At 46.6% G+C, this 25,505-nt stretch overlaps 1 protein-coding gene across 1 annotated transcript; it reads left to right on the top strand.

Annotated features, from left to right (window-relative positions):
* The first annotated feature begins 1,408 nt into the window (after window positions 1-1,408).
* Window positions 1,409-25,020, top strand: LOC122467203. Its single transcript, XM_043553543.1, has 2 exons — window positions 1,409-1,718; window positions 24,393-25,020. The coding sequence occupies exons 1-2, from the start codon at window positions 1,497-1,499 to the stop codon at window positions 24,531-24,533; spliced, it is 363 nt and encodes a 120-aa protein (XP_043409478.1). The 5' UTR covers window positions 1,409-1,496; the 3' UTR covers window positions 24,534-25,020.
* The last annotated feature ends 485 nt before the right edge of the window (window positions 25,021-25,505 follow it).

Genomic DNA, 25,505 nt, shown 5'->3' with positions numbered 1-25,505 from the left:
TGAGATCAACCATTTGGTTAATGACTGTGCTGTCACACTTTGTCTTCAGAGCCCAGGGGGCTGCCCCCCAGCCCCAGACACACAGCCTTCTCCTCTAGGTCTGAGCTGGCCTCCTGCTGGGAGAGAGAAAGAGAAGGGACCTCGTGACTGAGCCCCCCCCCCCCCCCGCCCCGTTCCCCTGACTGTTGTTCCTATAGCATCCATGTAACCTCAGCCTTCTGCAGGTGTGTGGGTATGTCAGGGCTCCAAAGCTCAACCCAGACCCTCTGTGACGTTCCAGACCCTTGTCCAGTCCATTTGGGGCCCAGGGATCCAGTTGCAAATTAGACCCAGATCCCACCGTTCTGATGTATACAGTCCAGAGCAGGGGAAAGGATTAATTTTGAGGAAATCACACAAATACATGTAAAAAATGATAACTGGACCAAGTGCTATGGAGAAGGGCAGGCGCTATAGGTGCAGGTGACTATGGTCTGATGCAGCGAGCTCATGGGGGCCTGGCCTGAGTGCGTGGCCATGAAGGGGATTGGCCAGGAGACCTGGAGGAGTCAGGGGAGGAGACCGCTGTGTGGGGGGTGAGGCTGGGGAGAGCAGAATGCCCCACTGGGCTGCCGGCTGCCAAGGCCACTGACGAGCATCTCCATCCAGGATACGATGGACCAGGGTTTTCTCCATCAGAGGAGAGCCCCATGTAGACTAGTTGTCCTACCCCACTAATCCCTTCCTCCCACAGCTGGCACTCTTTGGATCCCACAAACAAGGGCACAGTGGAGTTTCTGCAGCAGAGGGACATGACCAAACCCATGACTGAAAAGTTCCTGGGTGCTTCACAGGGGCTAGATTGAAGCTAGGGACAAGTTGGGTGCCGTTGGGGAGGACGTGATGGTCCTCTGGATTGGAAGGTGGCCGTGGTGGGGCGGGCGGTGAGAAGAGGCACATTTCCCAGACTTCTGGGAGTCAGAATCCTTGGACTCAGCGTTTGATGGGTTTAGAGGCTGCGGGAAGAGCTGGCAAGCGTGACGTCCAGGTTTTGGGCTTCAGCACTTTGGTTACAGTGGCTACACGGACTAGTGTGTGGAGGGCTCACTGAGAAAATCCCCTAGAGCAGTGCCGTGTTGGGGGAGGTGGGGCACTGCAGAGGCGTGCTGGGGACACACGGCGCAGTCTCATCCCTATACGTCATGTCCTAGACAGAGTCCATGCCTCCCCAGATGGCCCTCCGTCCCTGCTCGAAGTGCACCTCCCTTCCCTCCCCGTCCCCATGCACTGACCCTGTGTTCCTCCTTCCTCTTGCTTCCTGTGCTCTGCACAAAGCCACCCCGCACACCTCCAGCCACGTGTGGACTCACAACAATAGAATGTTGGGGCTCAAAAGAACTCCAGGTCACCAGTTGCCATGACGTTTTTCAGTGCTCTACTCCTCAAGGTCAGCGGCCGTGGATCCCGTCGTGTCCCATAAAGGACAACTATAGAGTTGTTCCCTCTTCCCTGCAAGAATGTCATCAAGTCTTCTCTGCCAGGCAGTCACCTGGCCTCTGCTTGTGTGTCTGTGGATGCTGGAAAGTTCCCCCTTGGGGCTGTTCTGCCTCAAATGCTCAGGTGGGGATCTTCTCCTATCAAGTGGAGTGTCTTTTCCAATTGGGACATTAGGAGTTGGCCGCCTTCTGTGTGGCAGGATGGGCCTTTCCCCAAGCAAGAACCAGGGGACTTGTTACTTGGTAAGTGGTCCTAACGCGGAGTTGTCCCCCAGCTCCTGAGGGGAAAGTCCCCTTTGTGCCCAGTGTTTGCTTCTGGGCTGTCCTTGTGTGTTGCTCCTGGAAAAGGGGGAACAAGCTGGGGAGTTTCACCTACTAATGCAACCCCAGTAGACCCAGAGGGGTTAGCCCAGTGACAGCGTCTGTCTCATGTCTCAGTGCCCATCTTGTGGGGACCTCGCCTTACATGATTCTGTGTCCCTAGAGCACGTCCCTGGAACACGGTCAATACTCAGTGAATGTTTGCTGATCCTGTGTCTCATGAAGGAGGAGATTCCAGATAGTCGAACATCTCCAGTCCTCACCACACAGCCAGCTCCAGGAGGATCCGCATTCTAGCACATTCTGTTCATCACAAGCAAGCCACTAAGGACACCCCATGCTTAAGGAGACAGGAATTACCCCCACCTTTTAACATGAGGGTTATCAAAGGGGCTCTTGTGGACGTCCTAACGAGAACAAAGGACCCAGACATGGAGGGACTTCCTTGTAGAGATCTGTCTCTTGGTCCTTCCGTGCTCTCCAGACTCCGTCCTCGTGCGAATCAGAAATAAATCCTCTCATCTTTCCAGGTGTGCAGTATGGAAATTGAGCCTCCCCATCCTTTAAAGTTGGCCCCAGCAGATCTGAGCTGTGAACTTTCCCTTTGCTGACCATTTACACTGCGGACCATTCAATCTGCCCGTCAGAGTGTGCACACAGTACTCACCTGCCCGCAGCTTAGCAGCTGAAATTTAGATAGCTGCGCCCGGGGACCTCCACCCTGCTGGTAAGGTGTGTGCTCTAGCCTGTCCAGTGGGGAGCGGGAGGATTTCTCCATTAAACAAAGAGGTCAGCCCTCCAAAGCAGCGATAAAGCCAAAGCCACACTTGATATTTTGCCGATCGGTTTAGCGAAGGCATATACGTTCTCCCAGCTCCCACTGGAAAACACTGCATTCCTGCATCTTGCACCATGGATTCTGTTGACTGCCGCGGGTTTCCACCTTGGATGGTGTCCTGAAGGCCTGACTTCTTCTCCAGAGATTCATGCAAGGGCTTCAGGAACTTTCTGAATTTTTATGCAAGCTCTGTGTTCGTTATATATATACATACATATATATATATATATATATATATATATATATGTGTGTGTGTGTGTGTGTGTGTGTATTAATGGAGAGTATTATATATATACATATATATATTAATGGAGAGTATTATATATATACATATATATATATATATATATATATATATATATATAAATGGAGAGTCAAAAACTCTTTCAGATCCTTTCAGAATCCCTGATGAATTCCCACTGACTGTCCCTCTGTCCCCCATCCAAACACACTCATATCAAAAACAGTAGGTAAGTAAGTGACCCCCCACAACCATGACTGTCTAACAGAAGACATGCTCTCTGTCCTGAAGTTCGCACCACTGGTGTGTCCGGCCGGTGGACGTGGGTCGACGCTCTGAGAGAGTTGTAGCAGCTGCATTTCCCCGATCCCCCGCCATGGAGCCGTGAGCTTTGACGGAAAGGGCCATGACTGCGTCTGCTCTTAGCCGTGGTTTCTCAGCACATGTCTCTTTGTGGAACTGAGGCTCCACGAGCTTGCCAGAGCTTGGCTTCCAGGAGCTGGTTCTGGGCACAGCCGTTCCTGCTGCCATATGCTGGTCTCACCCAAAATAGAGCCGAGTATTTGCTAAATGGCTATCAGCTTGTCATGTGCAAAATAAGCAAGATAAACCAGGAGGCAGATCCAAACAGAATCTAGGAAATAAATGTGATGCTATGGACTCAGCCCCCTTCTGACTGCGGAACTGTCGCCTCCTTCCTTCCCTCCTCCCCTGCTCCCTCAGCAAAACTTACCCCGGATTCGCCCAACACTGTGCAGAGGGCCAGGAGCCTGAGACAAACGGGGCTGTTGGAAGTCCCTGTCTGGAAGGGGGGACGTAAGGAACCACCCAACACCATGCATAGCCTGAGAACACCCTGGAGGCAGGAACTTGGTACCTCCTTGACCTGCCCTGTGATCTGATTTCAACATAGCAGCCTGAGTGTCCTTCAGAATGGGTTGGACCACGTCACTTGTGTGCTTAAAACCACCGGCTGCTGGATAACACTCAGAGCAAAAACCACATTCTTATGCCAGCCTGCAGGGCCCACGTTGTCCCCTTCCCTACCAGCTCCTCCTCCTTCCCCCCCTCCCCATCCTCTACCTCTCTGCTCTCTCCCCTGTCTCACTGCTGCCCAGCCCTCTCCTCCCCTCCACTCAGCTCCTTGAGCATTGTGTCCTGGGGCTTCCTCCTGCCCCAGGGCCTTTGCGCTGGCTCTTCTCTCTAACTAGCATGTTTTTCCCAGATGTTATTTTCTCTCTAGTCATTCTGGTCTCACCTCAGAAGCCACCCCTCATGGAAGCCCTCCCTACTTATTATTTTCCGTGGGACCCCCTCACTCCATCACTCTCCGGCTCTGTTAACCTTTGGCTGTATCTGTCCTTGCAGGTACACAGCCTTTCTTGGTTTTGCACATGTCAGCTACTGGAACACCATGCGGGGTGGGGAAGGGCAAATTGCTTGTTCACGTCCGGGTCCTCAGTGTCCAGACCGTGCCTGGCAGTGAGTGGGTGCTGCTTAGTGTCTGAGGAACAAGCAAGGGAGACACCGTTCTTTGTGATTCCCAATCCCTGGCTCCTCCCACTGCCCGCTCCACCCCTGCCCTTCTTCCCTTCTAGAAGGTGCAGCTGGAGTAAGAATCCCTCACATTTATACACTTCTGTTTTCAATCTATGATGTCGACACCCAGAAAACAGGAGGTGCTCAGTGGGCATTTGTAGGATGAGTGAAGGAGTGAAGGAGTGAACGAATGCACAAAGTTTAAGCAGAGCTGGCAGATTCCAGCCAAGGGAGTCAAGGGGCCTTCCCAGGAGAGCGGAGTTGAGCTCTTTCCTGAGGGAAGACCGAAATCGGCCTGGGAGCCGTGCCCAGGTGCGCCTGCGTGTCCCCTGCACCGGTGGGTCGGAGCCCCCTCCTCCTGTGTCCTCCCCTCTGCCTTGAATGGCTCAGCCTTCCCCTGTGCTGGAAGCCCAGCCCTGCCCTGGCTGTGCCTCTCGGCCAGCCCCCTTTTCCTCCTTTCCTGCTCTCTGAAGTGGACGCCCCCTGGGGCTTCCCTCTCCTCTCCACCTGCTCCCTCCTGAACTGCTTATAGCATTTCTCCCGCAGAGACATTGTTCTCCTTTGGAGCGTGAACCCTGTTGAGTAAAGATGGGCAGGAGAGCTGAAGATCAAGAATGTCTGTGAAGAATGAGGGTGACTTTTGAAGACATTGAGGCCGTGGAGAGTGAGGAGGCAGAAGGATGCTGCCTACGACCATTTAGGAAGGCGGAAATGGGTCCCCTGAGCCCAGGGAAAGAGGCCACCATCCCCGTTTCTGAGAGGCAGTGTCTATTGTTAGTGTGCTGGGGTCGGGTGCCTGCATCGGGCCCTGTGATGGGGAGGAGGAAGGAGACTGTGTGTATAAATAGGTAGATGCGTGAGCACGTGTGCACACACACAGACACACACGGCCTAATTGTATGCATCAAGCTAGTGCTTTAAAGCCGTAGATCTGGCCTACTATTGCTTCAAATGTAAAGGTATCTGCACAGTTAGATGCAGAAATTCTACTTCTGGTTATGTGTCCTAAAGAGATACTTACGTATATATGTGAAGATAGGTAGTCAATGATGCTTATCATGACACGGTTGTAATAGCCACCACCATGCCCCCCGATGCACAGGACACTGGGCAAGTCCAGGTCAAATGAGATGAATAAGTACAAATAAGTAAGCTCTCAGTGATGAGGCAAATGCATTTACGCCAATACAGAAATATCGCCAAGCCCCATCACTTTGTGAAAGAAAACAAGGGACGATTGCATGTTTGAAAAGCTGCTGGGGGTACACATCCTTTTGTTCAAATTTTCACTGCTTTAAAAAAATTGTTATTATTTACTTCTTTTTGTGAGAGAGACAGAGACAGAGTGCGAGTGGGAGGGGGCAGAGAGGGAGGGAGACACGGAATCCGAGGCAGGCTCCAGGTTCTGAGCTGTCAGCACAGAGCCTGATGCTTGGCTCAAACCCACGAACCGTGAGATCGTGGCCTGAGCCAAAGTCAGATGCTTAGCTGACGAAGCCAGCCACCCCCTCCAAATTTTCACTACTTTCTTGTAATAACGTAAGAACGTCCAGTTTTCTTAGGTAATTTAAAGTCACCTCTCCGATGGCAGAGATCGTGGGGATGTTGGGGCTGATGTGAAGCCATGTGCACGCTCAGTGAGGAGATTCCCCGGAAGCTCTTTCTGTCGGTATTTTTTGCAAGTAGGAGCTATGCAGGCTTTGGAAGCAAAATGGAGTAGATTCTTGCCTGTCTGCATATTTGAGGGAAAAGGCTCTCCTTTATGAGGCTTCCCTCTGGGACACAGCCTGTCCTTTGGGTTTGAAAATCATTCAGCCTCCACAAGTTAGAGGCTCGTTCAGACAAGACTACCACATGCCTCGTGTTCCAAATCTCCTTCTGTCTGCTGATTGTCCAATGTACATCTTTGAGCACTTACTCTGAATCAAGAACTAGGCTAGGAATAGAACATGAGCAAAATTAAACATGTCTTTGCCTTCATAGTCCATGTTTTCAAAGGACCTCACAAATACAATGTGGTAGGCGCTGCAAATAGGTGTTATTAGCACACGCAAAAAGCGTGCTATGGGAATGAGTCACGGAAGCTCTGAAGGGGGCCACCTGCACGGTTGTGTGGTCTGTGTACTGACCAAGGGCTTTCTCAAGAGGGTATAATGAGAGGGGACTGAAATCTAGCCCACACTTTGCTGACCAAACCCTGCGCCCTAATGTAGGGCTGTATCCACCTGCTGGGGGCACCACCATCCCTCCCCAAGCCTTAAGTCCCCAGGGCTGTGTTTGGCCAGAGGCAGCATCCTTCCTAATCGTCTACCCAGAAGGGGATTGCATATTAATGCTTCCACTATTGTCTGTAGGCTAGATGGGTCTGTGGAAGTGGCCTCGTCGGGGATATCAGGGAGGGCTTCCTGGAGGAAGTGACACATGCTCTCTGGATGAGGAATGAGAAGAGCTCTCCAGCCAAGAACCACTGGAGGCCGAGGGTGGGAAAGATCACGGTCCGTGTGGGTGATGGTGATGGGAGGGGCATACCGGCAGACGCTGCCGTGAGCATCCCCGCGTCTCTGTCTTTTGCACACTCGTGTGAGCGTTCCGCATGACAGATGACTGGACACCGAGCTGCTGACTCAGAGCCCGCACTTTCTCCAAACGCAGCAGAAGCAGACAGGACTTACGAGGAGCCTCACTGGGCCCCCGTGGAACATCTCGTCCTGACCCCCGCTGGCCAGAGCCAAACCACTTTCCCCGCTGGACTGAAACCTCATCGTCTTGTTCTTCTAGGACTTTCTAGTGAACAATTTATTTTATCTATCTTTAAAATTTTTTAATGTTTATTTATTTTTGAGAGAAAGAGAGAGAGAGGGGGGAAGTGGGGGAGGGGCAGAGAGAGAGGGAGACACAGAATCTGAAGCAGGCTCCAGGCTCCCAGCTGTTGGCAGAGAGCCGGACGCAGGGCTCGAACCCACAAACCTGGAGATCATGACCTGAGCCAAAGTTGGATGCCTGACTGACTGTGCCACCCGGGGGCCCCTCAACAACTTTTTTTTTAAATTTTTTTTGGTAACCTTTATTTATTTTTGAGACAGAGAGAGACAGAGCATGAACAGGGGAGGGGCAGAGAGAGAGGGAGACACAGAATTGAAAGCAGACTTCAGGCCCTGAGCCATCAGCCCAGAGCCGGACGCGGGGCTCAAACTCACGGACCGTGAGATCCTGACCTGAGCTGAAGTCGGACGCCTAACTGACGGAGCCACCCAGGCGCCCCAACAACTTTTTTTTTAAAAGCACCCTCTGAGGGGCGCCTGGGTGGCTCCGTCGGTTGAGTGTCCGGCTTCAGCTCAGGTCATGATCTCGTGGTCCGTGAGTCCGAGCCCTGCGTCGGGCTCTGTGCTGACAGCTCAGAGCCTGGAGCCTGTTTCGGATTCTGTGTCTCCCTCTCTCTGACCCTCCCGTTCGTGCTCTGTCTCTCCCTGTCTCAAAAAATAAATAAAACGTTAAAAAAATAAAAAAAATAAAAGCACCCTCTGAGCATGGCTTGTGGGCGCCGCTGGAAGAAAAAGAGAACAACCCCCTTTGACCGTCAGTTAAGTAGCTACAAGGAGGCATCAGAAGGTCTCACTGTGGACAGGTGCAGACGGCAGTGTGGGGGGCGCTGGAGGCGCCTGCGCATTCCACAAAGTCGACCCCATCGGTGGGTGGAGACTTACTGTCTGGCTACAGGGCACGTCAGAGGCACGAAGCCCGTGACTTGCCCAAGGCCCCAGAACTCTGCAGAAGTGCCTCCAGGGAGCACTGGGGGAGGACAGGTGTTCCTGGCTGTTTGTGCTCAATCACAGACACTCTTAATTTATCTTCCTCCACGATAGGGTCCCCTGGGCATGATGTTTTCAAGTCTCACTGCACAAACAACTTTGTAAACTGATGGAATCCACCTCCCTTGTTTTATGCAGAAGAGAAACCGGGGGAACAGGGAAATGGAGGTTGTCAGTATCACAGGTGATTAGTGGCAGAGCCGGGCCGGGACCCAGAATTGTTTAGAAGATGGAAGTTTTTGTACACTTGAGTTCTGAACCCTGTCTGCACACGAGAATTACCTTGGAAATGTTTTAAAAATTGCCATGTCTGGGCCCAGTCTGCTCAATTGCATCAGAATCTTTAAGGGTGAGACGCACAATCGGTATCTTCGAAAGCTTCCCAGGATATTCAAATGCACAGCTCTGAGAACACTGCTGGGTAGGAACCTTCAACGGGAGGAATCACAGGTCCTCTGGATGGAAAAGTAGCACTGCTGTCCTGCTGGACAGTGGCTTCTCCGAGTCTCCTTTCATACTGCAGTAGCTGGAGAAAAAAACCAGATGCCCCAGGCGGCCACACTTGCACATTTGGTGCAACATTGCCCAAAGCCACAGATCTATAGGACTTTAAAGGGACTTGTGATCTCACGCTGACCTTATGCACATATAATCACATGCAGAGCCTTCCACATGTAAGATCTGTGCATTTCACTGCATGTACATTTTCTTTGGAGTGGAGCGTGAAGTCAAAATTTACTGACATCCTTCTTTGGGCTACCAGCCAATTGGGGATCTCTGTAGGACATGTGGAATTGCAGAAGAGCAGGTGTCCAGAAGGTGAAGTTGAATATGCTCAGATACCCATGATGTTAGAGAAAGGCGTCCCATAGCATTCATGCTACGTACAGCTTAAGCTGAATGAGCTCCGATGTGTCTGGTTAAGTCGCTAAGTGTCATCTGTGCATCACACGCAGCAAGGAGATAAAATGTGGAGTCTCAGACAGGTGGAGGGCCCCTTGGGGCATTTCTTCCTGGCTGCAAACTTCCAGGTAAAGGTGCCTCTTCCTCTTAACTTCCTCTTAATGCCCTGTTGACGCCTGCTGGGTGCACCTCCTTAGCAAAATGCTGGAAGCTAGGGAGCCTTTATCTGTGCCAAGACCTGTGTGAACTTGGTCCTTTGCAGGGAATCCATCATCAGGAAAGTACTTCTGTGGAAGTCTCTGTATCTATTTGATAGACCGTTCCTTCTTCACTTGTTGGATCTGTGCCCTAGAAAACCGGTTTTTAATTGAAAACTGTGCAGCTGTTGCCGTTGCAAACTGCATTTGCCCATGTCCTACATATTTGCCGAAATTTACCACTGTCCCAAGGTTCTAGACAAGTCTCTGAGCTTTTCTTCTGTGCCCCATGCTTTGATAATCATAGCAAGGGCTATTTACTCACAGAGCTGTGAGAGTGTGATAGGTTCTAAGTGTTTGGGCTCTACTCCTTTATTTTTTAGTGATCAAAGCAAAGTTTACATACCATGAAATGGCATAAATCTGAAGTGTGTAATTATATGAGTTTTGACACAAGTACAGTGATCCAATCAATATAGGAACTTTTTCACCATCCCAGAGAGACAACAGCAGGACTATTCAGATGTTCTGTTTCTACTTGTGTCAGTTTTGGTAGGTTGTGTTTTCTTTTTCATCTAAGTTGTCAAATGTATTGGCATAAAACCATTTAAATATTTCCTTGTCCATTTATTTATTTATTAACTTGTTTTATTTTTTTATTTTTTTAAAATTTATATCCAAATTAGTTAGCATATAGTGCAACAATGATTTCAGGAGTAGATTCCTTAGTACCCCTTACCTATTTAGCCCATCCCCCCTCCCACAGCCCCTCCAGTAACCCTCAGTTTGTTCTCCATATTTATGAATCTCTTCGGTTTTGTTCCCCTCCCTGTTTTTATATTATTTTTGTTTCCCTTCCCTTATGTTCATCTCTTTTGTCTCTTAAAGTCCTCATATGATTGAAGTCATATGACTTTTGTCTTTCTCTGACTAATTTCCCTTAGCATAATATCCTCCAGTTCCATCCACATAGTTGCAAATGACAAGATTTCATTCTTTTTGACTGAGTAATACTCCATTGTGTATATATACCACTTCTTCTTTATCCATTCATCCATCGATGGATATTTGGACTCTTTCCTTGTCCTTTCAATGTCTGTAGGGTCTGTAAGGATGTACATGTTTTTATTCCTTATGTCAATAACTTATGTTCTCTTTCTCTCTTTTTAAAATTAACACAGTATTGGGCACTTGGGTGGGTAAGTCGGTGAGCATCCGAGTCTTGATTTTGGCCTGGGTCATGATCCCAGGGTTGTGGGATCAAGACCTGTATTGAGCTCCACACTGAGCCTGGAGCCTGCTTAAGATTTTCTTTCTCTCTCCTCTCCCCCCTCCTCCACTCATGCTCTGTTTCTCTCTCTAAAATTAAAAAATAAATAAATAAAAGTTAAATTAAATTAAATTAATACAGTATTATTAGGGGGGTCTAGCAATTTTATTACTCTTTCCAAAGAAAAAACTTTTGAATTTGTTAAAATTCTTTCTACTTTTGTCTATTTCCTATTTTACTAATTATTGCTGTCCTATTTATAATTTCCTAAGGTAAGTCAATTGATTTCCTTAATTACTCCCCATTGGTCGCCTCCCACCAGCCCTTGGCAACCACTAATCAATCTACTTTCTGTTTCTGTGGATTTTCTTATTCTGGACATTTCATATGATTGTCATACAAACTGTGGCCTTTTCTTTTACATAATTTTTTCAGGGTCCATCCATGTTGTTGTAGCCCTGCATTCCTTCATTAGCCCTTCATTTCTTTTTATGTTCCACTGTATGGAAATCACACTTTATCTTCTGGTATGTTGATGGACATCTCAGATTGTTTCCACTTTTTGGCCATCATGAGTAATGCTCCTAGGAAAATTTGTGTACAAGTTTTTGTGTGGAAATATGTTTTCAGTTTTCTTAGACATGCTTTGGAGTGCAATTGCTTGTGTCATTAGGAACTCTATGTTTAACATTTTGAGAAAAATGTCAAAAGGTTTTCCAAAATGGCAGCGGTTCCATTTTACAATCACATAGCAAAGTCTGATCGTTCCAATTTTGCCATATCCTTGCCCAAACTTGTTATGTTGTCTTTTTTATTTTACCATCCTAGTGGGTGTAGAATGTTATATCATTCAAAATACTCTGTTTCACTTGTGATTTATTCCTTGATCTCTGGCTTGTTTCAAAGTGTGTTCTCCAATTTATAAGACTTTAGAGTTTTTATCAGGTTATTGATTGATATTAATTTCTTTTTTTAATATAATTTATTGTCAATTTAGCTAACATACAGTGTATATACAGTGTGCTCTTGGCTTCGGGAGTAGATTCCCATGATTCGTTGCTTACCTACAACACCCAGTGCTCATCCCAACAAGTGCCCTCCTCAATGCCCATCACCCATTTTTCCCTTTCTCCCCACTCCCCAGCAACCCTCAGTTTGTTCTCTGTATTTAAGAGTCTCTTATGGTTTGCCTCCCTCTGTTTGAAATTGTTTTTCCCTTTCCCTCCCCCATGGTTTTCTGTTAAGTTTCTCAAGTTCCACACATGAGTGAAAACATATGCTGCTTTCTGTGACTGACTTATTTCACTCAGCATAATACCCTCCAGTTGCATCCACGTTGCTGCAAATGGCAGGATTTCATTCTTTCTCATTGCCAAGTAGTATTCCATTGTATATATAAACCACATCTTTATCCATGATTGACATTAATTTCTAACCTAATTCCAGTGTGGTTAGAGAACATACACTATATGATTTAATTCTTTTGAAATTTATATATTTAAAAATTATATAAATGGAATAATTCACTATATAGCATTTTGAAATTAGATTCTTTTACTTAATGATAGGCATTTGAAATTCTTCCTGTGTTGCACGTGTCAATAGTTTCCTATTGCTGAGTAGTTTTTCATTGTGTACATAAACCATAATTCATCCATCTATTTGGGTTGCTTACAGTTTTGACTATAAGGAATAAAGCATTTATGTAGAAGTCTTTATGTGGACATATAGTTTCATTTTTCTTAAAAACCTAGAAATGGAATTGTTGGGTCATTGGTTGAATGCATGTTTATACTAAATTGACAAGGAATTTTCTAACATAGCTGAAATGTTTTCCATTCCACTGGCAACATATGAATTTTATTTATTCCAACACTCTACAAAATTCAAAATTCTCAGTCTTTTTGTTTTGTGCTATTATGTTAGTTGTGCACTGGCATCTCATTGTGGTTTTAATTTTCACTATCTCTAATGATTAATTCTGTTGAATGTTCTTTTACCTGTGTCTTTAACAATATACATGTTCTTTGGTGAATTACCTGTTTGTGTCCTTTATTGCTTGTTTAATCTTGTTATTATTGAATTGTAAGTATTCTTTACATATTCTGGAAACAAATAATTTGTCAGGTAAATGTTTTGAAACTACTTCCTCCTACTCTGTGGCTTGGCTTACATTTTATTTTCCTAATAGTGTCTTATGAAAGCAGTGTTCTTAATTTTGATAAAGTCCAATATATCTTTTTGAATTAAAATTTGTATTTGAGATACATGTACATTGAGATTGTAAGAAATAACACAGTTGTCAGAAATAATACAGAGAAGTCCCATGTACCCTTTACTGAGTTTCCACCAAAGGCAACACTTTGCAAAAATATACTTCAATATAAACACCAAGATATTGACATTGGTATAACCAAGGTACAGAACATTTACATCCACAAGGATCCCTCATGTTGCCCTGATGTAGCTACAGGCACTTTTCTTTTTCTACCTCCACCTGCTTAACTTAACCCTGGAAACCACCAATTTGTTCTCTATTTCTGTAAGTTTGTTATTTTGAGACTCTTATATAAATGGAATCATACAGTATGTAACTATTTTGAGATGAGCTTTATTGCACTCAGAGTAAATCCCTTGAGATTAATCCCAAGTAGTTGCTAGTATTCCTTTTTTTATTTCCCAGTAATATTCCATGGTATGGATATACCACAGTTAGTGTAACAATTAACCCACTGAAGGATATTTAGGTAACTTCCCAATTTTGACTACTGCTAATAAAGCTATGAATTGTGTCCATAAGTTTCTACATGAACATAAGTTTAGAATTATTTCCCGGGAGTATTGTTGCTTGATCTTTGATAATTCCATCACTAATTTTAAAAGAAACTTTCTAATTATTTTCCAGAGTAACTCCACCATTTTAAATTCCCACCAGCAATGTAGGAACAATTCAGTTTCTCCAAATCTTTACTAGCTTTTGGTGTAATCACTATTTTTAAAATTTCTGTTGCGTTGATGGTGTGTAGTGATATTTCAGTATGCTTTTAATTTCCATTTCCCTAGTGGAAAAGAGGTTGAACATTTTTTCATGGGCTGATTTGACATCTTTGTATCCTATTTAGTGAAATGTCTGTTCCTATCTTTTGCTCAGTTTTTAATTGGATTTTTTAAATGTTGACTTTCACAGATTCTGTATGTAGTTTAAAATAAGGCTTTTGTTGGAAATATAATTTGCAAATATGTGTCCCAGTCTCTAATTTGTCATTTTGTTATCTTGACAGGGCCTTTTGAATAGCAAAGTGGTCAATTTGGATGAAGTCCAACAAATTATGCTGGTGTCAAGATCTTTGCTTAACCCTAAATCCCCAAGTGTTTCTCCCCTATTATAGTTTTTCAAGTTTTAGTTTTGTGCTTTATATTTTCTACCCACGATTCATTTTTATTCATTTCTGTGTAAGTGATGTGACTCAGGTGGAGTTTCAGGTTCTGTGCTATTATTGTTGTGTATTTTCCTCCGCGTGTGTTACAAACACCATGCCTCAGTGTTGTTATTCTTCTCTAAGCAGCTAAAAGTCTCTTAAAGAGACTTAAATAATGAGTAAATATATATTTTCTCACTTGTTCCCCACTTGTGGTCTTCATTGGTTTTCACATAAATCCCTGTTTCCATCTATTATCATTTCCCTCGTTCCCGAAGAACTTCCTTTAATATTTCTTGTACCAAGTCTGCTCATCATGAATCCTTTCAGCCTTCCTTTTTTTTTTTTTAATTTAATTTTTTTTTCAACGTTTATTTATTTTTGGGACAGAGAGAGACAGAGCATGAACGGGGGAGGGGCAGAGAGAGAGGGAGACACAGAATCAGAAGCAGGCTCCAGGCTCTGAGCCATCAGCCCAGAGCCCGACGCGGGGCTCGAACCCACGGACCGCGAGATCGTGACCTGGCTGAAGTCGGACGCTTAACCGACTGCGCCACCCAGGCGCCCCTCAGCCTTCCTTTTACACATAAAGTGTCTTTATTCCAGCTTCACTTTTGAAATATACTTTTGTTCTGATTAGTATCCTAAGTGGACGGGCTCGTGTTTGTTTTCCCTCAGTGGAGATGCTCTCCGCCGTCTTCTCCCCTGGGGTCTTTAGACTTACCTTTGTTCCTGTTTATGGAATGTTTCTTTCTTCCCTGGCTGCTTTGTAAAATATCTTGTGTCTTTTTCTCAACTTAGTATGTTTTTATTTATTTATTTTTTAAGGTTTTAAATGTTTATTTATTTATGAGAGAGACAGAGACAGAGCGTGAGCAGGGGAGGGGCAGAGAGAGAGGGAGACACAGAATTGGAAGCAGACTCCAGGCTCCAAGCTGTCGGCACAGAGCCTGACACGGGGCTTGATTTCCCAAGTGGTGAGATCATGACCTGAGCTGAAGTCGGATGCTCAACCAACTGAGCCACCCAGGTGTCCCATCAACTGGGTATGTTTTTAAAGATTCTGCCACAATCTGTACATTTATCAGCAGTTTTCTCTTTTTCATTCCTAGATAACATCCCCATCTCTGAACCTGTGCTCTTTGTTAACTACAACTTAGATGATGAACCTGTGAGCTATTTTTAGTCTGGAATCTCTGATTGCTTTTAAGATTTTTCTCTCCATCACTGGTTTTGAAGAAATCAGTTATGCTGTACCTTTGTGTGGCTTTCATGTTTCTTGTGCTTCAGGGCCATTGAGATTCTTACATCTGGGAGTTAATAGTTTTCATCCAATTTAGAAATTTTTCACCATCATTTCTTCAAATATTTTTCTCTTCGAACTGCTTCTTATTCTAGGGCTCTTAAAATTATTATGTAGCTAAATACTCCATTTTATGTTTTGAATCTTTTTATTCCCTGTGTTTCATTCTTCAGAGCTTGTATCACTGTGTCTTCTAGGTCACTGATTTTTTCTTCTGTGACATCTACTCTGCCACCCACACGTGTGTCACATGTTGACCCTGTTTTCATGAAATCCAAAGTCTGGTCAAGGAGACCCAATTCTCTTGCCCATTTTTGATGTGAGTTTCCTTTCTTCCTTCCCCTGTAATCTTCTGAATACAGAACATTTAACTTTGAAAGCGTATGTTCCCCCTTAATAAATCAGCCAACGGGTTCCTCTAAGACAGAGAGAAGGTTTCTTTGTAATACTGTAATAATGAATGTGGCAAAAAGTATTATTGCTTGTTTTTTTTAATGTTTCTTTAGTATTTAGAGAGAGAGAGAGAGAGAGAGAGAGACAGAGACAGAGACAGAGACAGAGACAGAAACCAAAGCAGGCTCCAGGCTCTGAGCTGTCAGCACAAAGCCTGTCAAACTCACAAACTTTGAGATCATGACCTGAGCTGAAGTCTGACGCTTAACCAACTGAGCCACCCAGGGGCTCCATAAAAATGTCATTGTTTCTAGACTGAAGTACCTTCCTCTTTACCACAGTTACCTTCCTTGTATGAACCTGCTTCGAATTCTGTGTCTCCCTCTCTCTCTGCCCCTTCTCCCACTTGCACTCTGTCTCTCTCTCTCTCAAAAATAAATTTAAAAAAATGAAATAAAAAGATGCATAAATTCTAGGAATCTAACGAACAACGTAGTGATTACAGTTAACGATACTATACTGTACACTTGAAATTTGCTAAGAGAGTAGGTCTTAAGTGTCCTCACCTCACACACGTGATCCTAACCGTGAGATGTTGGGGTTTTTAACCAACTTGGCTGTGGTGATCATTTCACAATATATCCTGCATTAAACCAACACAGTGTACCCCTTAAAAATAAGGTACAGTATGTATTTCAATATAACAGCCTGGTGTGGCACAAGGGAGGCAGAGGGCCTAGCGGACACTGTCGGGGGGGCATAAAGGGAGATTGGAAGCAGGCAGAAGGCCCTTACTATGTTGTCCCAGAAAGCGTGGCCAGCATCGTAGCTCATAGAAAACAGAAAATGGTTAGTGCAGTTCTTTACCAAGTGAGCTTTCAGGCCATGTGTTCACAGGAACCCTCATGTTTTTTTCCCAGCTGACTGTAGTCAGAGGAGCGAAGGAAGAGATGAGCTTTAAAAATAATTTATCAGATGGAGAGGAATCGGGACACGGTGGGTCCCAGATTCAGTGCTTTCTCATCCCAGCCCTTCTCAGAGAGCCCACAAATCTCAACTCATGCTATAGCTTCCAGGGAAACCCAAACCCGGGAGTCTGTTCGTAAAAATCATGGCGTAAGGAAACAGCCATGGATCTGACTTTAAAATTTCCTTGGGGACGCAGAAAGATTGAAGAGCCTTTGCACAGACCACGGCCTCCCAGGCCCTCCCTGTTGGACCGTCGTGTCCCCAGCCACCCCCAGGTCATCGTAACCAGGCTGCCTCAGCTCAGATTTGCAGGCATGGCTTCTGTCAAATGGCATGCACTCCAATAAGTTTCACAAAAGATGTGCAGGGTATTGAAGAGCATTCTGTGCACAGAAATGCTGCCCGCCAGGACTAACGGGAAAAGACACAGTGAAAAAAAAGAAAAGAAGGCTTTGATTCCCAAACATGTTGGCTCAGGAAGCAAACAGAGAAACCAGCTGCTGTAGATGTGAGCTATATATTCATGACAAGGGAGGGACAGTTGGGAGGGCTGAACTGGGAGCCCACGGGCAGAGCCGGGGACCGGGGACAGCCACTGAAGGCAGCGGGACTGGGCAGCCTGCCTCCATGGCCTGCCACATCACCCTATTAACAGGAACGTCGCAGAGGGGGTGGTGGCCCTGTGCTTCCTGTGGGGGCAGATGACTTGTTGCAGATCAGGGGTCTTTGCGAAGAGAGCTGGACCAGAGGAGTGATCCAAGAGCAGCCTCATCCAAAGCTGGACCCGATTTGAGGTCAGGATCCTGACCTCCAGCTTGAGCCTAATGCATGATAACAGCTTTCAACGTTTTTTGTTTTTTATTTTTGGGACAGAGAGAGACAGAGCATGAACGGGGGAGGGGCAGAGAGAGAGGGAGACACAGAATCGGAAACAGGCTCCAGGCTCTGAGCCATCAGCCCAGAGCCTGACGCGGGGCTCGAACTCACGGACCACGAGATCGTGACCTGGCTGAAGTCGGACGCTTAACCGACTGCGCCACCCAGGCGCCCCAACATGATAACAGTTTTCGACAGGTATGGGGGACAGTGCGTGGATTTGGCGTGTGGGAGGAATATATGTAATTTGTGACCTGAGGAACAACCACAGGGGTTTTGAGACAAGGCCCCAAATTCTTCATTTCTCCCATTAGTCAGTGGAGGGGTCTGACACCCCTTTCCTTTTCACATGGGTGGCCGAGGACCTTGCTGGTCGTTAATGGAATACAGCCAAGGTTGACACTGAGGCCCGGTTAGGAAAGTGAATAGAGCATCCCTGCCGTCTATCAGGTTACTCACTCTTAGAACCAAGTGGCTTTCCTGCAAGCCTGGCTTTGCAGAACCCAAGTGCGGACCTTCCCACAAAGAGCCCTTGCTGAGATTCCAGCGGAGGATGGCTGCCCATCGTGACATGTAAGTGAGGAAGCTTCTCTCCACTGCCCGCCACTGTGGGACCGTCACCGCCTAAGGAACCCCAAGTGAGAACCACCCAGCTGGTTCCAGCTGATCCCCAGAACTGTGAGAATTAATAACAGCAGTGAATCGTTGGTGTCCTGTAACGCCACCAAGTTAGGGCTGGATTATTGTGCAAACATCCAGCCTGTGCATACGGGAGACCAGGTGTGGGAAACAGAGGTGTGCAGAGACCGTGAGGCCACGAGGCGTGCACCCCCTCTGATCCCTGTGCTGTTCCACGAGAACCTGGAAACCCAGATTTCTACGCAAAATCTCCTGATTTTGAGAACACTGAGGTGGCCAAGCCAAATGGCAATGGGTACGTGGAGCTCCTCGGGGAATTAGCCCCATTGGTGCTCCTTCAGCACGGAGTCCAGACAGCAGAAGACACGCGGCCTGGCCCAAACCTGCCTTTTTTCCTCGGCACTTGCTGCTTCTCCTGCCATCTGGTGACTTCGGAGGATTTCCGTCGCGTGGCTGTTGGCAGAGCTGTGGTGTCCGCTGTGTGGCTAGGGGGCAGTGTGTCTCGCTTTCCAGAATTGCTAATTGCTGTCCGGAAAGCCCCACCAAAGACCATCAATGCTAAATACTGATGATGCTGGAAGGCTTTCAGGAGCTGGCTCTCAGCCGCAAAGGCGATGCTTATTTATTCATTTTGCCTAATATAGTTCACCAGCCTTTAGAAATATTTTGAAATACCTGAGAGATGCAGTGTGTCCACTGGTGTCAGTATCTTGACATCTTTCTTTAGCCCGGGCTTGTAGCATTTATTAAATCTCAGGAAATGAAGAAACTGTGTCTCCACTCAGTCTCTCAGGGGGGCGTCAGAGAGGTAAACAGTTTGGTAAAGTGATGTTTTGCTTTCAAAAATTTAATTCAAAATTCAGAAATTTTGTTGGGCCCTTCCGGACCACAGCACTTTTGCCCATGCCGAAAAGTGTCAGAAGGACCTTTTCTGAGAGGGTCCTGGCATCGGGAACAGGGTTTCAGAAGCCCTTGACCAACGTGGCCGTAATGTTCACCTCAACTGAACCGTGGACAGGCTTCTTCATGGCGCTAGCCATTGGACCTCTCTTAGAGAGTTTACTTCAGACAGGTCATCGTTGTAAATGCTTTCCCTACCCCACGGAGATGGATGTCTTTCCAACCCAGGAGAATAATTGCTGGAGGACCTTTGCAATGGAATCTTCTGGAGAGAGTGGGGACCTAACGCAGATGGGCTCCAGGTGGCAAACACAGATGGCCCAGTCACACAAGAAGACATGTGTGAACTCAGGAAGGACTCAGCGTGCCGGACACCTCCCGTCCATCAGCAAGCCCTCACCCATCCCCCAGGACTTCCCATCAGCCCCTGGCACTAACAGCCCCTCCACTTCTTGCCCTCAGCACTCCGGTGAGTTCTGACCTGTCTCCTGTTGCAGTAGGCTTGCAGAAAGTCTTTTTTCCTGTTCTACTTTGTGTGTTTTGCACCTCCAGGTACACTGTTCCTTACTTTTCAGTTACTGATACTTTTCCTTATTCCTCTTTCCCTTTATTATGCGTCTGAGCTCTGCCATAAGGGGACCCGGTCGCTGCTTGCTGGGATTACGGTGCTGGGATTGGAGGGAACGCGACACTGTGCATGGATTATCACTGGTGTAAATTCCGCAGATCAGATTGCTCTGTGAGTGAATGAAATACAGGCCACTTATCTTCCAGAACCGCCTCAAGCATTCTTTAATGTGTTTTTGCAGCGTTGGGTGGTGGCAGAAGGTGTCCCGGTAGATCCATGGTTTAGAACCCAAGGGCTCTTTGAAAGTCACCTCTAATTGAGACTCTCTCTCTGCTCTGGATCCTTCATGCCTGAGAAATGACTAAGTTTGACGGGGTTTTGGGGTTTTTTTTTTGTTGTTGTTGTTAAGTATTCCAGTGACAGAAGAGAGAACATGGGTGGACTGTGCCCAAGTGAGCCCCATGGCTGGGCTCACCTCATTGTACACGCTGCTCAGCCCTCATTCACCATGTCTGAGTTTGTGATCTGAGCCGTTGCTTACCTATTACCAGCTCTGCTCCTGCGAGATGATGACTTTGCAGCCAGAAGCCACAGTACTGCCCATCCCCAGAGGGATTTTTGTTGGATTGACTACAAGGATACTTATGCCTGTAACTTGGCTGCCAGTTACCATTTGTCTGAGAACCAGGGGTTTTGGAGAACGTTCCTCGAAATATGTCAGGTGTAAGACCTCTTCCTTCTTTGCCGATGCCTACACAAACACTTATGCTGGGTGCCTATTCTGAGCCAAGAACTGTGCTGGACTCTGGGATGAAAACGTTGATTTAAAAGGTGGCTAACCCACCCACGGAACTTAGAGCAGATTTTCTTCAGTAATAGGTTTTGTCCACCTAAGAATTCCTTTGCTTTGGGGCACCTGGGTGGCTCCGTCGGTTAAATGCCAACTTCGGCTCAGGTCATGATCCTGCATTTTGTGAGTTCAAGCCCCAAGTCGGGCTCTGTGCTGACAGCTCGGAGCCTGGAGCCTGCTTCAGATTCTGTGTCTCCCCCTCTCTCTGCCCCCGCCATGCTCATGCTCTCTCTCTCTCTCTCTGTCTCTCAAAAATAAATACACATTAAAAAAGAAAAGAGTTCCTTTGCTTAGTGAATAGGGGATTTGATTCTTTTAATTTACATGGGCAACTCAGGCACACATCTGCTGTGTACAGGTGAGTTCCCAACTTATAAATGTAAGTGGGACAGTTTTCCCACAAATAAGAGGAGAAACTATGTATCATCTTAGGTATCATGATGGCACGTTAGGCAATTTGACAATCTTTGCATATGTGTTTTCCTCTTTTGCTACCACTATAGCTCTGTGAGTTAGGGATGGTCACTTACGCTTATCCAATGGGCAGGGATGCTGGTCCTCACAGTAATTAGGTGTCTCAAGTAAGGCCACATGGCGGAGGAGGTGACGTGTGCACCCAGGTCGGTCTGTCTGATGCAGAAGGATAACCATAATCCCGTGAGAAGAATGAGAGTTTCACAGATTCTTGAGTCAATGCTCTTTCTTTGAGACCACATTACCTCTTACTTCGCTTTTAAGAGGGACGATCTAATGGAATATTATTCAGCCATAAAAGAGACAGTATCGACATGCTACAACGTGGATGGACCTTGAAGATGTCGTACTGAGTGAAAGGAGTCAGACCCAAGGTCACATGCTCTGTGATTCCACTGATAGGAAATCGACAGAGACAGAAGAATGAGTGGTTGGCAGGGGCTGTGTGAGGAGAGAATGGTGTGGCTGTGTGATAGGTCAGGGTTCCTTTTGGGGTGAGAATGTTCTAGAACTGGATAGGAGTGGTGGTTGCACAGCACTATGAGTGTACTAAATGCCGCTGAATTAGACACTTCAACAGGGTTGGTTTTAAGTTACGTGAATGTCACCTCAATAGAAAAGAGTAAATGGAGATCGAAAAAGCAGGCCCCTGACCAGCCTGACACACCAGGAGCAACAGAGGACGCTTCTCGCCAAGAGCTGTGTCGTTTTCCTACCACCCAAGGTTCCCGCCTGTGACGTTGCACCACGGCCAGGTGGTGACACTGCCAGGTGTGACTTGGAGCCTGAGAGCAGACACTGGTCCATGAAAGTGGGTCCTTCCAACATGGGTGCAAGGATCAGTGTTGGAGTCACCACCCCAAGGACAGCACAGCTGTGAAGAGCCCGGGCTCTGGAGGCAGACGAGTCCAGTGTGGATCCCGCTGAGGCCTTTCCCTGCTGTGTGATCCCTCAAAGCCTCACTTTCCCCATATGTTATGGGGTCAGTAGTATCTTCCTCGTAGGGATGTTGTGGAGGTTAAGGAGACAGCGTTCTAGGGCCTGACACAGTTGTGGTGAGCTGCTGGGCTCTGTTACAGAATCATATCGCTCATGGCACAGCAGTATTGTTGGTAAGGTGAGGGCTGGACGTGCCCTGGTTCCCTAGAGCCCACCGAGCCGAATGAATCAGCCTTCCCAAGTGGCTCTGCACATGACCTCCCTCACCAGGGCCGTCTGCCTCCCTGGCACCTGGTTGACTCTAGCTCAGATCATGGGCCCCTATCACAGGTTTGATTTTGTTCAATTGATTCCAGTGGACTACATCCACAGGCTGCGGAAACACAGGAGCCCGTGTTCATGCACACAAAGTCCTTGGGGACACACAGGCGGTGAGATTGTCAAGTGCCCTTGAGATAATCACACACGGCAGCTTGTAGGAACCGTGGCAATGACGATCCCCTCCCTGAAGGACAAAGGGGCTGGTGCGAGCTGCCTTGACCTGGAGAACAAAGCACCCTTCTCCAAGTGCAGAGTGTTTATTTGCAATGTGGTGTTGTTTTCAGAATTTCTGAAGCATCCCTTGGACCAAAGAATGCTGCACAATGGGGCCCCACGGCTCGTCCAGGGCTCCTTGACATTTGGAAGGCAGTACACCTGTTGTTCTCTGCCTTGAAGATATTAAGCGCAAGCCCTTGAGGATGCTTTCTGCATCCTTTTGCTTGGGGGGAAAAAAAAGGAACATTTTCCTTCTCTGTTCAGTGTGAACACCAAGGGGCTAATTCACCAAGAAACAACCTACTCACAGTCATATGCAGGAGACTTGGTAGAATGTGTTTGCTGGCTCAGGAAGAGCTGTAGTAAGCTGTGTCTTGAGCAATTGGAAGCCCTAAGAAAGAGTCACTCTCCAGCCCCCTGGCTTTATCCGCTGAGCAAGACCCAATGCCCCGATGTCCTTCCCTGCCCTTGAGAAGCTCGGTCTCGCATAGCTGCCTTTTGAGCCAGAGCCTCGTAATGAAAGGAGGATGCCACTCGAGGCCTGATTCAGGGCTTGGGGTTGATGCTCACCTTGATCCTCGCTGGTTGGCATCTCAGCCCCAGCGTCCCCTGGATGTTCAGCTGTGGTTCTGGGAGCAGCGCACTATGGGTATGTCTGCAGGTTCAGCTCAAAGCCTTCCCGAACTGGGGCAGTAGTCGCCCTTGTGACAGCATAAAGGGACGGCCTAAGGGGAGCTTTTGGGGGGTGCTGATCACATTCTGTTTCTTCATCTGGGTACTGATTATATGAATGTATTCAATTTGAGAAAATTCGTCAAGTGGTACCCTGTGTGTTTTCAATTTCAGTGAATAAAAGTGTAAAAACAGAGTTAGGTCCTGGCCTGGGGGAACTGTGTTGCTTTCTTGCCTCTGTCTTCCATACTGAGGATCCAGTTACACATGTGCCTGACCAGTCCCTGGGCTCAAGAAGTCATGAAGAAAGTAGCACCTGGGGATCAAAGAGCTTTGGGATAATGAAGAAGAAACCAGGTGGCGATGGGTGAGCCTGTGGGAGAGTTTTGCAGAGTAAAGGACTGTCACAGCTCAGAGCAAGAGACCAAGAACGTCAGGAAAGCTGGAAAGGCTTCATGGAAGTCTGCGTTGTGCTGATATGCGGTGGGGGCTCCAGGAGTCTCCCGTAAGATGCCCTGCAGCACATTTGACCCTGAGCCGTCTGATTCTGAATCTCATGCCCTCTCAGCATCCCCACCTGGCCTCCCACCTGCTCCTGCTCCTCCCTGGTCAGACTCTCTAAGCTCTTCTGTGTCCTTTCTGTGACTGAGCCTTTGTTCGGTCTTCCTCACCTTGTTCCCTGGTCTTGATTTCCTAGTCCCGCTCCCCTTACCCACCTCCTGCACACTTCCCTGACCCTCAGCTCCCCTGGGTATTTCTGTTCTCACCAGGTTCCTAGTATGGGCCTGCTGGTCCCCCTGCTTGATAGCAGAGCCTACCAGGCCCCTGCCCTGTGTCTGCCAGCACTTCCCTGCCTTCTCTTGCCCAAGTGGCAGCGCAAAACTTTGGAGAACTTTCCCTTTTTAGAAGAAAGCCAGCCTGTAGAAATTAAGCCCTTCTTTTCTTGCTCCATTTTCAGTGAAACCAGAGGACAGATGGTCATCGTCCTCCACGATGAGAAAAAAAAAAAAATCTCACCAACAATTAAAATTGAAATGACCAGTATGTAAAAATACCATCTTACCAGAATTCCAAAATATAAAATAAATAGCGACATTTCCTGGTCGCTGCAAAGCTCAGTGTTAGAGTTCTCTTTTTTTAGAACAGGCGGACTAGTATAAAACTTTAAGTGAAGGGAAGATAAATGATTTCTTTTATATTTTTAACTAAGGGTGTTAAGGCCACTAATTTTTATGACCTTCTGTCTTTCTCCATGGCAAGGTCTTTGTACCATTGTCTTCAGAAGAGAGTCTCCTGAGAGCCCTGTGCTGTCTGAGCCTCGCTGCTGTGCCCCTGTCCACAGACAAAGGTGGGAACAAAGTTGCCCTCATTACAGATGTGCAGGGGAGCCCCCTGCTGTAGGGAAACTTCAGGAAACACTCAGAAACTGAACAATGGCTCCCGGAGAACAGGAACAGATACGCCTCAATTTCAGAAACAAATGCACATGAAAGATCATCTTTTATTGGAGAACATATATATTAACTTAAACTCTTTTAAAAAACATAACCAGGAAACAGTGACCTTTCCAACGCCTTCATGAGCTGCAGTTTTAGGAGAACATAATAAATGCCACGAGACACTCTGGAACAGAAAACATAGCGATTCAACAAATGAACCTCGGGACACACGGCAAAGATACCCAGTATAGACCTATGTGTACAGTCACTGCTATGTATTATTTTTTCCATCAAAAAGTTGACATTCAGAATATTCAAGAAATAGGAGTGCCCTTTCAGACTTCAAATTGGGATTTATTTCCTGGTGATGCTGTGTTTATTTAGCCATGTATTAATGTCATGCAACAGAAATGGGCTTTCATGAAAATAAAATCTCTTACTTCTTGCTATCAAAATTCAGCATGAATTCCATTAAGAGAATGAAATGTTAGGGTAGGTTTGATGCACTAATAGCTCTTTATATGTAGAATTTTAACAGCTGAAACCATCTCTGCTGTGCCTTCTCCTTCGAACATTTGTTTACGAGCATGTATGAGTTCATAAGCCATCCTGAGCTAAGAATTAAATTCAGGCTAAAATGTAAGGTAATTGTAGAATAAAGAGGAGAATAGGTTACCATATTTATTTGAGAACATGTTCAGATTTTGATGGTTTGGAGAAAAGCCAGCTTTCTGTGCTAGAATTTTTCCTCGTTTCTGCTCATATGGGTCTATATACAGAGGTCTATGTTGGTTTTCCTGACTGTTTACTTATTATGAGGCAGGGCCGGCCACCACTGGACTATTTTCAAGCCAAGTGTGACTATCTGCTCTTGAATTCTCTGTCTTCTTCATGTTCCTACACCCACGTCCTCACTTTCCAGACCCCATGGAAA

The sequence above is a fragment of the Prionailurus bengalensis genome, chromosome A3 (assembly GCF_016509475.1).
Source record: "Prionailurus bengalensis isolate Pbe53 chromosome A3, Fcat_Pben_1.1_paternal_pri, whole genome shotgun sequence".
NCBI classification, from domain to species: domain Eukaryota; kingdom Metazoa; phylum Chordata; class Mammalia; order Carnivora; family Felidae; genus Prionailurus; species Prionailurus bengalensis.
This window is presented reverse-complemented; position numbering and strand designations above follow the sequence as displayed.